Source organism: Phycodurus eques, chromosome 16, assembly GCF_024500275.1.
Source record: "Phycodurus eques isolate BA_2022a chromosome 16, UOR_Pequ_1.1, whole genome shotgun sequence".
NCBI lineage: Eukaryota > Metazoa > Chordata > Actinopteri > Syngnathiformes > Syngnathidae > Phycodurus > Phycodurus eques.
The window spans coordinates 16,850,886-16,867,814 of NC_084540.1; the positions used below are offsets into that span (position 1 = coordinate 16,850,886).

The 16,929-nt window shown below is 43.4% G+C and overlaps 2 protein-coding genes across 2 annotated transcripts; both read left to right on the plus strand.

Annotated features, from left to right (window-relative positions):
• The first annotated feature begins 2,938 nt into the window (after positions 1–2,938).
• On the plus strand, positions 2,939–8,153 carry rpl19 (ribosomal protein L19). Its single transcript, XM_061700687.1, has 6 exons — positions 2,939–3,046; positions 3,400–3,506; positions 5,585–5,707; positions 5,787–5,907; positions 7,764–7,874; positions 7,968–8,153. The coding sequence occupies exons 1-6, from the start codon at positions 3,042–3,044 to the stop codon at positions 8,089–8,091; spliced, it is 591 nt and encodes a 196-aa protein (XP_061556671.1). The 5' UTR covers positions 2,939–3,041; the 3' UTR covers positions 8,092–8,153.
• Positions 8,154–10,534: 2,381 nt separating this feature from the next.
• LOC133415042 (alpha-2,8-sialyltransferase 8E-like) lies at positions 10,535–14,834 on the plus strand. The gene is made up of 6 exons (XM_061700840.1): positions 10,535–11,066; positions 11,669–11,737; positions 11,818–11,892; positions 12,040–12,184; positions 13,164–13,369; positions 14,037–14,834. The coding sequence occupies exons 1-6, from the start codon at positions 10,894–10,896 to the stop codon at positions 14,512–14,514; spliced, it is 1,146 nt and encodes a 381-aa protein (XP_061556824.1). The 5' UTR covers positions 10,535–10,893; the 3' UTR covers positions 14,515–14,834.
• Positions 14,835–16,929: the final 2,095 nt, after the last annotated feature.

The following is a 16,929-nucleotide window of genomic DNA, read 5'->3' on the forward strand; positions in this document are numbered from 1 at the left end:
AAACTGTGAGCGGGCTCCACCTAGTGGTACGTGAAAGAATCACTGCCTATAAGAACAAAGCGCTCATAAATAATCCTTTGCTCATCATATTCTTCTTTCCTTCTCTTCCGAAATTGTGCACCTGGAGATTTTCAACTTATCCTCTCAATTTTACGGGAAAAAAACTCAATTTCCCATCATTCCACAAGAACCTCCCCCACACCACCCATCTCTTCTACAGAGGTTCCATGGGGGAGGGGAGGAGGGGGGGGGGGGGGGGGGGGGGATGGGGCGCAAATTCCCCATACAAACACAAATGATTTACATGCCTCCCAAAATGCCAATAAAAAAAACATCCAATGTATTTTTTTAAATTATTTAATTTATTCAGGAAGACGTTTTCCCATGCCCGGACGTGGGTCACCGGTGCCCCCCTCTGGAGCCTGGCCTGGAGGTGGTGCTCGAAGGCGAGCGCCTGGTGGCCGGGCCTGCACCCATGGAGCCCGGCCGGGCACAGCCCGAAAGGGTAACGTGGGTCGCCCTTCCCACGGTCTCACCACCTGTGGGAGGGGCCATAGGGGTCGGGTGCGGTGCGAGTTGGGCGGTGGACGAAGGCAGGGACCTTGGCGATCTGATCCCCGTCTACAGAAGCTGGCTCTAGGTACGTGGAATGTCACCTCTGTGGCAGGCCAGGAGCCCGAGGTGGTGTGTGAGGTCGAGAAGTTCCGACTAGATATACTCGGGCGCGCCTCCACACACACCTTGGGCTCTGGTACCAGTCCTCTCGAGAGGGGTTGGACTCTCTTCCACTCTGGAGTTGCCCACGGTGAGAGGCGCCGAGCAGGTGTGGGTGTACTTATCGTCCCTCAACTCGGCGCCTGTACGTTGGGGTTCACCCCGGTGGACAATAGGGTAGCCTCCCTCCGCTTTCGGGTGGGGGGACGGATCCTGACTGTTGTTTGTGCCTATGCACCAAACAGCAGGTCAGAATACCCACCCATTTTGGAGTCCTTGGAGGGGGTGCTGGAGAGCGCTGTCGACTCCATCGTTCTGCTGGGGGACTTCAATGCTCACGTGGGCAAAGACAATGAGACCTGGAAGGGCGTGATTGGGAGGAACGGCCCCCTCGATCAGAACCCGAGCAGTGTTCTGTTATTGGACTACTGTGCTCATCACGGCTTGTCCGATGAACGCAGTTCGATGTTCGACTTTGTGGTCGTGTCATCGGACTTGCGGACACATGTCTTGGACACTCGGGTGAAGAGCGGGGCAGAGCTGTCAACTGATCACCACCTGGTGGTGAGTAGGCTCCGATGGTGGGGGAAGAAGCCGGTCTGACCTGGCAGGCACAAACGTATGAGGGTCTGCTGGGGACGTCTGGCAGAATCCCCTGTCAGAAGGAGTTTCAACTCCCAGATCCGGCAGAACTTCACCCACGTTTCGGGGGAGGCGGGAGACATTGACCCCTCTATTGGCGAGGCACCCGACCGGAGCTGTGGCCGTAAGGCGATCCCCAAACCCGTTGGTGAGGGATGCCGTCAAGCTGAAGAAGGAGTCCTATCGGGCCTTTTTGGCCTGTGGGACTCCTGAGGCAGCTGATGGGTACCGGCTGGCCAAGCGGAATGCAGCTTTGGTGTCGCTGAAGCAAAAACTCGGGCATGGGAGGAGTTTGGTGAGACCATGAAAAAAACTTTTGGACGGCTTCGAGGAAATTCTGGTCCACCATCCGGCGTCTCAGGAGGGGAAAGCAGTGCACCACCAACACTGTGTATAGTGGGGATGGGGCACTGCTGACGTTGACTCGGGACGTTGTGAGTCGGTGGGGAGAATACTTCGAAGACCTCCTCAACTCCACCGACACACCTTCCCATGAGAAAGCAGAGTCTGGGTTCTCTGAGGCGGGCTCTCCTATCTCTGGGGTTGAGGTCACCGAGGTATTTAAAAAGCTCCTCGTGGCAAGGCCCCGGGGGGTCCCCCTTTTTAAGAAGAGGGACCGGAGGGTGTGTTCCAACTACAGGGGGATCACACTCCTCAGCCTTCCTGGTAAGGTATATTCAGGGGTGCTGGAGAGGTCCGTCGGGAAGTCGAAACTCAGATTCAGGAGGAGCAGTGTGATTTTTGTCCTGGCCGTTGAACAGTGGACCAGCCAGCTCTACACCCTCGGGTCCTCGAGGGTGCATTGGAGTTCGCCCAACCAGTCTACATGTGTTTTGCGGACTTGGAGAAGGCGTTCGACCATCTCCCTTGGGGAGTCCTGTGGGGGGTGCTTCGGGAGTATGGGGTACCGAACCCCCTGATACGGTCAGGGATGAGATCCTGCCCCAAGTGGAGGAGTTCAAGTATCTTAGGGTCTTGTTCACGAGTAAGGGAAGAATTGAACGGGAGATCGAAAGGCGGATCGGTGCAGCGTCCGCAGTGATGCAGACTTTGTATCGGTCCGTTGTGGTAAAGAAGGAGCTAAGCCGAAAGGCCGTGACTCAGGACACATTGGAGAGACTACGTCTCTCGGCTGGCCTGGGAACGCCTCGGGATCCCCTGCCCTGGAAGTGGTGCCCTATGCAACTGCACAATCGTCACCAACATTTACGTGGACATCTCTACTCATGGCAGCTTCAACCTCCGAAAATATGACAGCCATTGCCTCAATAGTTTGGATTTAACCATTTTCCTCTCAATATATGCGCTCAGAAAAAAGCTCAACGTTTACAAAATAAAAAAATTATGAAATTCGACCGACACGTTGCTCTCGTGTGGTAAAAGAGTAAACTGCAACCTTTATGACCCACAATGCAACGCAACGACACTGGTCGTTACCACTACGGCGCGAAGGGTAGTCTGTTAAAGATATTGTTTGAAAAAGATGAGTGTAGTTATCAATAAAAGCGAAAATGTATTACGTTAGCCTCGTTAATAATTATATACTTGTAAAGTAAGCATTATTGGTGCAAAATCTGATCCACTTTAAAAGAAAGTTGTTTTCATGAGCTGAGCTGGACTTACCGCCTTAATGGTACATTCCCGCCCGTCGTCGAACTCTTCCTTTTTCTATCGAAGTAGCAGGCATGAGGTAAGATTGCTGTCGATAGAAGGCCGCATAGTCTATTTAAACTGTCCAAATACTCATTATAACACATCACGCTTCTAAATGAAAACAATATGTTACGTTTAAGTGGCACGGCTAGTAAACCGCCTTCTAATAACCGTCATGGCTGTGTTTTCTCGTCGCTTCGCGTCCCACGATGTTGCCCAGCGAGAGGCCATGTTGTCAACCCGGCTAGTGGTTAGCGACATCCGCGGCTAATCCCGCCCAGCTCGATATCCACGTTAGAAATGCGACATTATATATACATATGTGTATATATATATATATATATATATATATATATATGTTCAATTGTGTGTTGTGTTGGTGTCATGCAGCATGCTCAGGCTCCAGAAAAGACTCGCTTCCAGCGTGCTGCGCTGCGGCAAGAAGAAGGTCTGGCTGGACCCCAACGAGACCAACGAGATCGCCAATGCCAACTCGCGTAAGTTGACCCAAAATGTCACAGCTAATCCTCCCGAATTGGCCTCGTAATTATATGAAAATGCATTTCAAATTAGACCCAAAATGTCCTCCTAAGTATATCCTAAATCTCATAAGTAATCAGTAAATGTCTTCCCAGCTAAATCAAAACATGTCCAAAGTGGACTAACTAAACATTGTCATGGTAATTGGACTCAGATTGTCCTCGGAAGTAGTAGTATCTTTTAAATAAATAATGTTTATATAATTCAATATTTGTAATTAGAGGTACAACTATAGACTATGAATTCTGTCAATTATTTTTTGGATTAATAGATGAATCGGATAAAAATAATCCTTTTCAAAAGTGGCATTATGTCAAATTGACAGTGCAAATTCACAAAGAAATTATGTTTCAGTTACTGGTTGGGTCTGTACTATCTATCAGAAAATGAGTAAAAATGTTGAACATGGTTTTCCAAAGTAAAAGCAGATGTTTGCAAATGTCTTATTTTGATTAAAAACAATGATAATCAGCCTGCGGTCATGGATGACTACAGAAATTGTAGAATATTTACTGGTGAAAGGCCGAAATTCTGATTTGCACAATTTGAAGTTATCCAAGTGCTCTAAACGATTAACTGATTATCAAAATAGTTGTTGATTATTTGTAACCAATCAGCTGTTGCACCTCTATAATAGTAATAAAATACAAATTAACATTTAAATTTGAGCAATGATGTAGATGATTTTGATTACCGATGATTAATGATTACCCCCCCAACAAGAGGGGATAAAATCTGGACCACCTCTATGCCAAATGAAAATTTAGATATTTTCATTACCAGAGTAAGTATTTAGGTAGCACAGTACGTTTTTCACTGAAGTATGACTGAACAGTGGAGAGCAACAAACTGAACAGCAAATTAGCAGTTAAAATGATAAGTGTCAAGAGAGAAAATAATAACAGCTGCACAGCAGGCACATATGTCCGACAACCGCGCATGTTGCAGCACTTCAGCCAGGAGGAGCCTATAAGGTCTCAAGTATATTAATGTAATATTTAATGCTTGCAAGCAGTGTTTTTTGTTTGCACCATAGGGTGCTGACTTTTAAGTTCGAGATGAGATCTGCACAATAGATTTTCTCAAAATTACATTACATCTTTTTTTTTTTTTGCCTTTTTTTTTTTTTTTTTTTTTTAAGTCTGTTATGAGTGACTTACTGTGACAGAGTTAGAGCGCCACTTTAGGTCTGGCATATCGTTGGCTTAATAGCATAATTGCCCAAGTCATTTTTTAATGTTTTTGGGAAACAAGAAAAAAATGCAACAAATTTAATAAGCAAGAAGAGTCCAATTGCTGCATTTCAACCATTGCGGATTACCATGATTTGGATGACTGAGAATCTAAATTTACATAAAGGAAAAGACTATGTTTAGCAAAGACATTGGTATATTTTGACATCGTTCGTGACAGTAAGTTAAAAATGACGATATATGTAGCTATATATAGATATATATATATATACATGTTTATATGGACACATTTCTGGAAATGATTTTGTGTTTACAGGAATTTTTCTTAGTGGATCAGCGCCGTTTCCATGTGGTCATGGTTATATTTTCCTCAAAGAATTCCCAACCGTATGTCTGCAGCGGGCGGCACGGTGGTCGGCCGGTTAGCACATCTGCCTCACAGTTCTGAGGACCGGGGTTCAAATACCGGTCCTGCCTGTGTGGAGTTTGCATGTTCTCCTCGTGCCTATATGGGTTTTCTCCCACATTCCAAAGACATGCATTTATTGAAGACTCTAAATTGCCGGTGTGAATGTGAGTGCGAATGGTTGTTTGTTTCGATGTGCCCTCCGATTGGCTGGTGACCAGTTCAGGGTGTACCTCGCCTTTCGCCCGAAAATAGCTCGGAAAGGCTCCCAACACCCACGCGACCCTAGTGAGGATAAGCGGAACGGAAGATGAATGAATGAATGAATGTCTGCAGCGTTGTGCCATATTTGACAACAGAGGGGGCCCTTGTCCAAGCAGCCTCAGTCCAGCTAATGCTACAAGTCCTCCACACTTCCTTTTGTTGTCCCTTCCAGGCCAGCAGGTACGCAAGCTGGTGAAGGATGGTCTCATTATCCGGAAGCCTGTCACGGTCCACTCCAGGGCCCGCTGCCGCAAGAACACGCTGGCACGCCGCAAGGGCAGGCACATGGGCGTCGGTAGGTGCCGTGCACACGCTCACTGCAACCGCGAATGTGGCTTGGACTTTGTTCCCACGCTTTGCTATCCAATCCACAGGCAAGAGAAAGGGTACCGCCAACGCCCGCATGCCAGAGAAGCTGTCGTGGATGCGCCGTATGAGGATCTTGCGTCGTCTGCTGCGTCGCTACAGGGAGTCCAAGAAGATCGACAGGCACATGTAATGAAAACAGGCATTTTGACAGTGACATTTTTAATAGGATATACCGTGAACCCCCGTTTATAGCCAGGGATTCGCTAGACCCATAAGTGAAACTCCACAGATAGGGTTTTTTTTAAATATGTATTTTTACCCCTCTCACACTATTTAAACATGTAAAAAAAAATATATATATTAAATTAACACATTGTATAGTATTTGAACAGACAAACATGGTCAAGCATAAAATATGAGTTGTCGTGTTCCTGATGTAACAAGCCAAAAGCTGCAACAACAACAAAAAGTATAGGAAGAACTTTTCAGTATTAAGTGCTGTTTACTCTGAATACCTCTAGATGGCAGTAATTGATTTTTAGTAGCTGGTTAAGTTGGGAGTCGACACTGACCCTGTCTTGCTTTCGTAATACAGCGGCTGTGTAAAGCCATCTTTCCTGAAGCATATCCAGGAGTTTTATGGTTTCATGAATGGTCAGGATCTTCCTTTCTCGCTTTGGCTCACTACCAGAAGCTCTCAAAGACGTAGGGAGCTTCGTAGGGTTTAAAACAAAACCGTGGTCTGCATGGTTTACCAGCAGCCAATCAAAGTCCAAAAAAACAAGATTAAAGCTGGGCTACTTGATTGTTCATTTTATATCCATATAAAATCTTAGCCACATTGTAATCAATGTTCTAAATCCTGTCTGGTATTTATATGAAGGTAAACCCATCATTGATCTATAGGTATTGGTCGATCACGTGAACAGTATTTGTATGTCTGCCATGTTGGAGGTGGAGATCTGTAGGATAAGCTCGGCTTGAAACGGAACGAGTAGCAGACCGACCTGTTTGTTTTTGTCCATTTTGTTTTCCTGTAAAACCCCAATAATTTTATATCAGCTACGTTATAAATTTTCCAATCTCATCTGTGCTAAAATTAGGGTTCCAATAACAAAGTTGAGTTTAGAGAAACTTCCGATGGAGTGGAACCGATGACAAAGGGGCCATCATAACTATCATCCCTACACAATTCAATCATCTCTCGCTGCCCTAAATGTGCGAAGAAATGCAGAAATAAAATCTCGACCGTCTCACTTAATGGCCTGGAATCGTTGACAGTTTGCTTGCGTAAGCTAAAATAGCATTGACCTCGCCTAACGTTCGCCTCAAGGCTAGATAGCAGTTAGTATGGTGGGAGTCCAACTGCCATTCCGTTAATCAAATAATCCGACATTTCTGTCGGGGATGTATGTTTAATATCATACCGTGGCAACGAGGGACTGTTTTTCCAATGCACGATACATACTTTATGAATCTGTTTTACTGAGGACTAGTGAGCTAAAATGTAAACATTAAATAGAGATGTCCATTATGCAATGTTTTCTAACGTTGCTAAGCGTTCAACGAAATCTTCAGAAGAAACGATGTGTGGACTGGGTATCTGGTCAGAGTGAGATCAGCTAAGCTGATTCTGGAACGCCGCATTCTGTCTTTTCCTTGTCAAATCCTCAGTCTGCTTGCCCTGATTCAAGATCAGTGCCGGTAAACGGTGAAATGAGACTTTGTCCCTCCCAACTGTACTGTTGCAGCCAAACACGGCACACTAATACACCATTACATTTTTTACATTGGCTATTAATTTTTTCTATTCAAACACTCAATAAGCACCATAACAAAACAACACATCGGCCTACAACATGGCGGCTGCGGATGTGTTCAGAGGTGTGACCTCGCTGCAAAATGATCTAAAAACCAGTTATCGTTCCACAAAGAAATTGTAATGTAGCATGGCTGGGGTAGGTGAATTGCAGTATTGCGGGGTAACACTAATTTTGACTCTTAACAGTGAATTCTGGGTGTTTTCCTTCCCCCCCCCCCAGGTACCACAGCCTGTACTTGAAGGCCAAGGGTAATGTGTTCAAGAACAAGCGCATCCTCATGGAGCACATTCACAAGCTGAAGGCCGACAAAGCTCGCAAGAAGCTCCTGGCGTACGTTTGCAGCCTCACTTTGACGTCATTCTCGGTAGCTGAGCTGAAATGTTATTATTATTATTATTTTATTTTTTTCCTTTATTCTCACAGCGATCAAGCCGAGGCCCGCCGTACCAAGACCAAGGAGGCCCGCAAGCGTAGAGAGGAGCGCCTTCAGGCCAAAAAGGAGGAAATCATCAAGAACTTGTCCAAGGAAGATGAGGGCAAAAAGTGATCGGGCCTTGCAGTCTCCCACCCTGTGTGTGGAAAGCTCACAATAAAGTGTACATAAAGACATGTCCTGCCTCTTCTGCTTGACTCAACACAAATCTTAAAAAAAAAAAAAGATCAGTTGAACAAGTGAGGGATATTTATAGCAGACAGAACTTATGTGGTATGTCATAATCGTTGACAGTTCTGAGGACCCGGGTTCAAATCCAGCCTCGCCTGTTTGGAGTTTGCATGTTCTCCCCTGTGCCTGCGTGGGTTTTCTCCTGGTACTCTGATTTCCTCCCACATCACAAAAACATGCATGGTAGGTTGATTAAAGACTAAATTGCCCGTCGGTGTGAATGTGAGCGCGACTGGTTGTTTATATGTGCCCTGCGATGGGCTGGTGACCAGTTCAAGTTGTACCCAACCTCTCGGAAGCTTACAAATGATGGCCTAGAGGAAAAGTAACCATAGACAATCTTGCAGTTCATGGCAAGCCTTCTTAACATTTAATATCTAGACTGGATATGTGGTGAAGATAACTGTCGTTCAATTGTGCCTAATCAAAAAGAACAGCGATATCCTGAACTTGATTGTTCCTATCCACAATTAACGTTTCAGACATCTGCAATGTAATTTCCCCAGGACAAATTTTCCCGTTCGTGTGTGTCGGGTTCGTCATCACAGATATAAACAATTAAATTCCAGAGTAGCAATAGCAGTGTTTGGGGAAAAAATAAAAATATTAAATGCAAATCTACTGTACTTAAAAGCTAAATACAACTAAACCGTACTGAACAAATGTACTGGATTTAAAAAAATGTCGACGCCACTGTAATATGCACAGTTTGAACATTTAATTCAGGGATTCTATTGCGTGCCGCTAGAGGGCGCCCGCGTACCACTGTTGTTACTCGTACCACACAGAATCACTGAACTATGCAATTACGTATTTAATGAGATATATTACATGGATAAAGAGGCATACATACCTTTTAATGATTCATTTGTAGGAGAAAAAAAGGCTACATTGATAAATATTACAGGATTCCTAATTATGTAAATGGACGGTGTGCCGGATTAAAGAACGGGGCAGGTCACCATGTGCCCACCCCTGGTATAGATCAATGGGTGACCTGTAATCCATCATAGGGTAAAAAGAAGGCGACGTTACATTTGAATGTAGAGGAAGTTCCCCCACATGGGAAAAGACATGAGAAACCTTGTTGTCCTGCACGCGACATGTCTCGCCTGACTTCCTGTTTCTTGAGGCCGCAGAGAACAATTTCCTCTCTCCCACGCTCGCGTGCACACACACACACACACACATGCACAATGATGACTAGAGTACAAAGCAGCGCTAATATCCTTTTACTGCATGGAGGGATGAGGGGCGGGGAGCGGGTGATGGTTTGACGATGGCCTCCTTCTTTCTTTCTGTATGTCTGTCTATCCATTCTCGGAAGTATTTCTCCATGATGTCACACACACACACACACACACACACACAAGAAAAGAGCAGCGCTGTTCCTGTCAAGAAGGGCAAACGGGGAGGATCACCACTTTTCCTGTCAACGATACAACTCATTATTTGTTACTATGACTTTCGCAATAACTTACGACCTTTTCTTCCGCTCAAACGTTCAGTTTTTTTTTCAGAGGTGGGTAGGAACGGCCTACATTTACTCTGTTGCATTTACTCACGTTTTGGATAAATTGTATTTGTCAGAGTAGTTTTAATGGAGCATACTTTTTACTTTGACTCTAGTATTTATGTTAAGAATGGTACTTTTACTCTTACAAGAATCTACATGCCGTTCGCTACTTTCATTTATCAATAATTGCGTGCAACGATCTATTTTGAGACTTTTGTTGTACAGGTGTGTACATCTTGCCAATCCCCATGGCCATATCTCAACAAATTCCCGCTACTTATCCAGTCAAATGTTCATAATATTCACACATTCCAGTGTTAACTGTATGGCGCAACCCCAAGACGTTCAGAACCAGGTATGTTCTGAAGTTAACACATAAATTTTTTGTTTAGTACACGCTGTTGATTTATGTTAATAATAACGCAGTGCTATCGCTGCTTTACCCCAAGATTGCTATCGCAATGATGCATGAACATGATCAACCGAACATTTTACAATGAAGTGTTCAGAGTACTATTACAAAGTTGAAAACAAAATGGAGTTTTTCTTACAAAGAAGCTCCACCCAGCTGAAATAGCTTTGATGTAATTTAGTTAGCGTTGCTATTTTATTGTAGTTTACATAGTATTGCTATTGTATGGTTGATAAATATATCCCCCCCCCCCCCAAAAAGAAATTATTTAGCCTTTGTTAGGTGTTTGTGAAAATGTGCTTGCACATCCGATGAATCTTCGGGGGGGGGGGGGGGGGGGGGGGGCTTAGCCCCCCAGTCCATGAAACCTAGTGACGGACTGCACCCAGCCCGAGGTCAATATGTCATTATTTTAAACCTTTGTGTGTTTGTGTGTGTTTGGACGATCGGGAGTGTTTGATTTTTAGCACTTTACATTTTCTTTTAATTTAACGCTCTTTACAAATAAATATTGATTGATTGATTACAATATATATATTTTTTTAAATGTGTCAAAATGTGGAAATTTTGATCTGACAGCACCAATATGACACATCATTTAACAGCATGCTATATTATCATATTTGTAACTTAAAAAAAAAAAATCATTTGTTTTCTTTTTACGCGAATACATCCCAAATGCAAATGGCCGCGTGACATCAACCCCCTGGCGTGTAATTACTAATCAGCGACCAAATAAACGCCGGCCGCCTCCGCTATGACGCCCACCCCAAGTTGGCAAGGTGAAAGTCTACTTTTTTATTTTTTTTGGGGGGGGGGGGGCAGCGTGCCTTCCAGTATGCCTTCCAGTGGCGTGTCATCCGCCATAACTCTGCTGTGCTTGGGTAGCCTGTTGTCCAGCGTCACCTGGTACATGATCGACGATCAGAGGTTTGTTCCGAATTACCCGTGGTGGTATTGCAAGCATTATTGGGGACACGTGCGACCCTCAACCACAGCTGCCACGGAGACAAGCATGCATCCGCGGAGCTATTCTGTGCAATGAATGAATGAATCATTTGCTCCTCCGAGAGACGTGCAATCGCAGATGATTTGTGCATTGACCGAATGCAACCCTTTGCTGTTCACGTAGCTGAAGCGGCGTTGTGTGATGCTGCTTCAATTCAAACAGTGGCTGCAATCTACGGCTCCAATGCGTTTGGGAGACCCTTTGTTTAATTTCGGCTTGTTGGTGGCCAACATTACAATTATTACATCATGCCACCTTTTTCCCCTCATCACATTCCCACCCACCCTCCCCCAATAACATTTAATGATTACAAATGAAGATTCAAACGCAGTATACTGTTTTACCCAAAAAATAAATGTTGGTTGAGCTGTCAAATTAGGGTTAATTGCATTCTGAGCTGAAAATAAGTTATTGTTCAAATTTGGGTATTTCATGTGATTATGACAGGAGAGGATTTGCCATCTTGCAAATAATTTTTTTCCCCCATGTGGCTTGTGCCTCTGGCTACTTTGCATATCCACAGTGTCCTGGCCTCTCACACGCCGCCTGCTCAGAGGAAAAGTTCCCCGTCTGTGCTTTGTAAAGGTTGCAGGTGAGACAAGTGGCCTCTTTGTCATTCATTAGTTATTTCCCGTAATAATAATAATACGTAGTGTATTGTGTACGTCACAGGGAACTGATTGACGACGTGTTGAAGCGACACTCACAAAAGTGGGAGAAGAACGAGGAGAACTACTGGAATTTTACGTAAGACGAACGAGCAGATTTGTGCAAATGAATGTAAAAGCGAGCATGCAAAGCAGCCTGATGCTAAGATCATGTGACTGATGCTAACTGGAGGCGCTCAGCTGAGCCTCTAGAACAGGAGCTCAAGTTGTTCGTTGGTCCCCATAGGTCGAAGCTGAGCAGCTCGTGTCGAGGGTTCGAGAAGGCCATCATCACACAGGCCAACACGCCCGTGGGAAGCAAAATCGTGTACGATGCCGAAATGACCAAAACGCTGCGGGTGACACCGGCCATCTTTAAAACGTTCATCAAGGCACGCATGACAACTGTTTTTCATAACATCTTACTTTGTTGTATTACTATTTATTGGTAATGTCTTTATTTTTAATTATTTTGAATAACTGACTTTCTCTGAACTTTACAGCTAAGCTCTCGAAATGTAACTTTTTCCCCCCTCATAACTTGGTCTTTTTCAGGGCATTTCGTCAGACTGCCTCAGCTTTTCCATGGCTTTCAGTCAATTTGACTTTTTTTTGTAAAATTCTGACTCTTTTCATAACCATTTTTTGCTCAACTTTTTTTTTATAGCGTTATGATTTAATTTTGACTGACATTATTTTCTCTTAACTTAGCCTTTCTCATCGACTTACAGTATAACCTTGACTTTTTCCTCTGTTTTTCTTGTAACTGATTTGTAACTTTAGGACTTTCACCTTTTGATTTTCCTCTTAAGATTTTGACCTTATTTTACTTTTTATTTTAACTTAACTTTCCTGATAACCAACTTTTTTTCCTCATGGCTACGACTTTCTTGTCACGTTTTCTGTCAATTTTTATTTGTAACTTTGACTTTCTCAACTTTTCATGACTTTTCTCAACTTAACCTTTCTCCTCACTCTGATTTCCAACTTTTTTTTCCATGACATCACATTTTCTGAAACATTACTTTTTTCTTGTAATGTTAAAACCTGCTCTCTTAAAATGCATTCACTGCCATTGACGGCTTTAGAAGTCAAATATCCATGTTAACCAGAAGGGCTGGTAGTGAATGGGTTTTAAATTTACAACTATTTTCTCTCATAATACAACCTTGTCATGTTACTATAAAACTTTCCTCTTCTCATAACTGCTTGACTTTTTCCTTGTTTTTCTCATAACATGACTTTTTCTCCTCACGTTCCTATTCTCACGATTTCCTCCCTCCCCTCAATAACATTACTATTTCTTCTCAGCTTTATGCTCCTCGCCGCTGACTTTCTGAAAGCAACACTAACCTTGACCTTGATTTCTAGGAGCATCCATTCTCCAACAGGAAGTTCGACACGTGCGCCGTGGTCGGCAACGGAGGCATCCTGATGGACAGCGGCTGCGGAAAAATGATCGACTCTGCTCAATTTGTGATGAGGTGCAATCTACCGCCTTTGAATGACGATTATGGCAAGCACGTGGGCGTCAGGACCGACCTCGTCACGGCTAACCCAAGCATCTTCAAGGACAAGTGAGCACAGCAACCAATCCTTTTTAACCATATTTTTTTGCTGTAACATTGCCGCAATAATGTTCCCTGTTAAAATTACAGCGGCGCCTCTGAGGTCTCTTTTGTTGCAATGGATGGCTTTCAGGTTGTTTTAATGCCAAAACAAAATGTCCCATGACAAATAATGTGAATTTAAACTGTTATGATGATGCATATATGAACTGCACAGGCTTTTTAAGGTGTTTAAGTCACATTTTACCAATCCAAAGACATAATCACTGTATAATAAGACTAGTAAAACTACTCACCCTTTGGCAGACACCCAATGCTGAGCAAACGGGCAGTTGTGTACCTTGGCATCTGCTTGCGTTATAGTAAATAGAGCAGTTTTCCCATTTTCCACCACTGGTACGTTTCACAAAAAGCAATACTTCTGGAACTAACTGATCATCTTTAATGAGTTAGTAAAGATTTCTTTATTTTTTTTGTCCTCAAAACGTTAACTCGTTACATTAAAACCATTACAAGTTCACAAACCGTCTTAATTTGGAAATAGAAACTCTCAATTATGCATTACCGCTACCGGTGGGACTGGAGTAGAAACTGGTATCTGGCAGTGGGCAGCAACCATAGTGCGAGTTTTGTTCTGTGGTCGTGATGTTAAGCCCTCCTGCGCTTTTCCCTCCAGGTACGACTCTCTGTCGGGACGACGGCGGGGCGTCGTGGAGAGACTCCAGAGCTATGGCAAGTCTCTGATCCTCCTTCCCGCCTTCTCTTTCGGAGTTAATACACTGGTGTCTCTGCGGGTAGCCTACACACTGGACGACTTTGCCAGCCCCTCTCGGGCTGTGTTCTTCAACCCGGACTACCTGCGTAATCTCTCCCTGTTCTGGGCGACCAATGGCCTGAAGTCCCAGAGGCCCAGCACGGGCTTCATGCTGGCCAGCCTGGCTCTGGAGGCGTGCTCCAACGTGCACCTGTACGGCTTCTGGCCCTTCAGCAACCACCCGTACGGACTCTACACGCTCGCCAATCATTACTACGATGATCACAAGGCCAATCGGCAGTTCCACGCCATGCCCGTGGAGTTTGACCTGCTGCTCAAGCTGCACAGTCGAGGCGTGCTCAGACTTCACCTGAGACCTTGTCCAACCAGCAAAAATTAGTTTTGGAAATGAGCAAGTGAAGTGACTCCTTTGCACGCAAAACCAAACAGTGATGACCGTTTGAGCTTTAAAGGTTATTTATTACTGGATGTTATCCAGCTGGAGTCCGGAAGAACTGAAAAGCTAATCCTGAGGCCTTTTGAGCGGGATCACGCAGTGCTTTTCAAGCCAATTACAATTCGGTGTTGGGCCATTTTACATCAAAATGAATCTTGGTTAAAAAAAAAAAAAAAAAAAAAAAATGTTTACAGGTGAACCGGATGAAATTCTGTTCTCGACTGGAAATCAATATGCCTTCCAACTTTCAGCTAACAAGTACAAAGGAGATTTAGGTTTGCGCTTGAAAAAATAAAATAAATAAATAAAGTACTAACAAAATGTGTTCTATATATTGCAATAATCAAATTAGAATTTTTGAGGCAATGGTTGAATGGTTTAGGTTTTAATAAAGAACTTGGGCGTCTTCAGTGCCTTCAAGGAAACTGGGTCGAATAAGAAGGTATTATTTCTTTAAGACACCTGAGCCACTCCTTTTAGGGAATGTTATTTTTGATGTTTGGAATTTGGGTATGTCTAGAAAGGGATTTGTAATTGTATATATCATTGGGCTAAAGACAAAAATACCAATGGGCCTGGTTTGGAGCTCTAAAGGATGCCATGCTCTCATTTGAGCGAGAAGCACAAGTACATGATTTTCCTTTAACATTAGTGAGACATGAAGCGTGTGTGTACAGGAAAAATGGTAATGGGCACAGTTTATAGCCCTGAGAGATGCTGATGCCCCAAAACTAGATTTAAAGTTGGCTCACTTTTTTTTTTTTTTTTTTTTTAAATATATATAAATAGCCCTTTCCAGTATAAATGGTTGACTTGTACAGTTTTGGAGTGCTAGGAATGTGACAAATCCATGATGCCAGCTGCCTTTCGTTCATGTTTGCTGCGCCTGCATCAACTAAGTGTAAGTGTAAGCCAAAGTAATGTTTGTTCCTGCCTTTCTTAAAACAGCATAAGAGACTGTAGCTTGCCAGATAAAATTCCCTTAAATTGAAATGATTCCGATGTCCCGTTTTGGACGGCATCGTCGTCATGCCTCCTTCCTCTCCGCAAGAAAGCCGTTTTGAAACTCTGAGCTGCGTAAGTGTTCCCCAGCGAGGATTCCGGCCACTGGGAAGGAACAGAATGCTGCAGCTGCGTGTCCAACCGGGTCACAATTGGGCTGGATGACTGCTTGTGTGCGATCCCTCTCTGGGAAAACAAACATTGCATCCCGTTTAATGCCCTCATTTGCTGGACGCACTGACCCTGTGCTAATTTTAGAGATTGTTTCCAAATGCAGGCTATTATAATGACTTTAAAAAGTGATCTGGACTCTTTGGTTAGTTTAATTCATCCAGATGTTCGCTTGTGTGGTCCACTTTTACGTGTGATGTCCTGAAGCAGGACAAGGAGAGGAAACCCCAGGTGAAGTGGGAGATGCATTCATGCATACTGCATCTGGAATGTAAAGGATTAAATTATGATTGCCGTACGTGCAAAACATCTCAATTTGTCTTTTGTTCCCAGTCATACCTCATCCATTTTGAGTGTACTACAAGTTTCAGCTTCTCTTGTTTGTTTGTCTTTTATTTTGTTCAATGTATTTTTTTGTCCCCATCCGTATCCACATAACACAATTGTCATCACATTGGCCAAAACCAACCAACTCAACTAGTCTGGTTTGTCACATTCCGTTTTAAACTTTTAAACTTTTTCTCCTACGCTGACTTTTTTTCCTCGCAGCTTGACAAGTGTTTTTTTTTTTTTTTTCCCTTAGCCTGACTTTTTCTCATAATAATATGACATTCTTCAGTACTTTTACATTTTTATAACTTCTAGCCAGCTTTACAGCTTTCTATCCACTTTAATTGTTTTTGTAATTTTCACTTTTTTTCTCTGTAACTTTGTTTCTCAACGTATTTGAAACATTGCAACTTGTGACATCGACTTTTTCTCACAACTTTTGGGACTGGTAATTTTACAAATTTTGTTTTTCTGTAACTATAACTTTTTTTTTCCTTTTACTGCCATTTTTCCCTCCCAATAACTACATTTTGTCTTGACTCAGTGGCAACTGACATCCCCCCCCCCCCTTCAACACTGACTTTTTATTGTCATTTTTCTCAGTAACTTAGTTTTTCCCTAACTTGACTTTTTCTCTCAATTTTTGGACTTTTCCTTGGCACTTTAACTTTTTCATCACGACTTTAGTTTGTCACTAAGCTCATGATTTTGTCCTAACGTTTCAGCTCTTTATGACATGACCCTGATAACATCCTCCTAACTAGCACTTTTTTTTCTTGTAACTTTTGATTTTTCTAGTAATGCTTCAACATTTTTATCTTAACTCCTCTTTTTTATTATTTTAAAACAGGGATG

Bases quoted from the DNA above. Each gene is read 5' to 3' on its own strand.
- rpl19 (XM_061700687.1), top strand. The intron at 5,908-7,763 runs GTAATGAAAACA...CCCCCCCCCCAG, and splicing joins AAGAAGATCGACAGGCACAT to GTACCACAGCCTGTACTTGA. The intron at 7,875-7,967 runs GTACGTTTGCAG...TTATTCTCACAG, and splicing joins GCTCGCAAGAAGCTCCTGGC to CGATCAAGCCGAGGCCCGCC.
- LOC133415042 (XM_061700840.1), top strand. From the start codon at position 10,894: ATGACGCCCACCCCAAGTTGGCAAGGTGAAAGTCTACTTTTTTATTTT. The intron at 11,738-11,817 runs GTGAGACAAGTG...TGTACGTCACAG, and splicing joins GTGCTTTGTAAAGGTTGCAG to GGAACTGATTGACGACGTGT. The intron at 12,185-13,163 runs GCACGCATGACA...CTTGATTTCTAG, and splicing joins TCTTTAAAACGTTCATCAAG to GAGCATCCATTCTCCAACAG.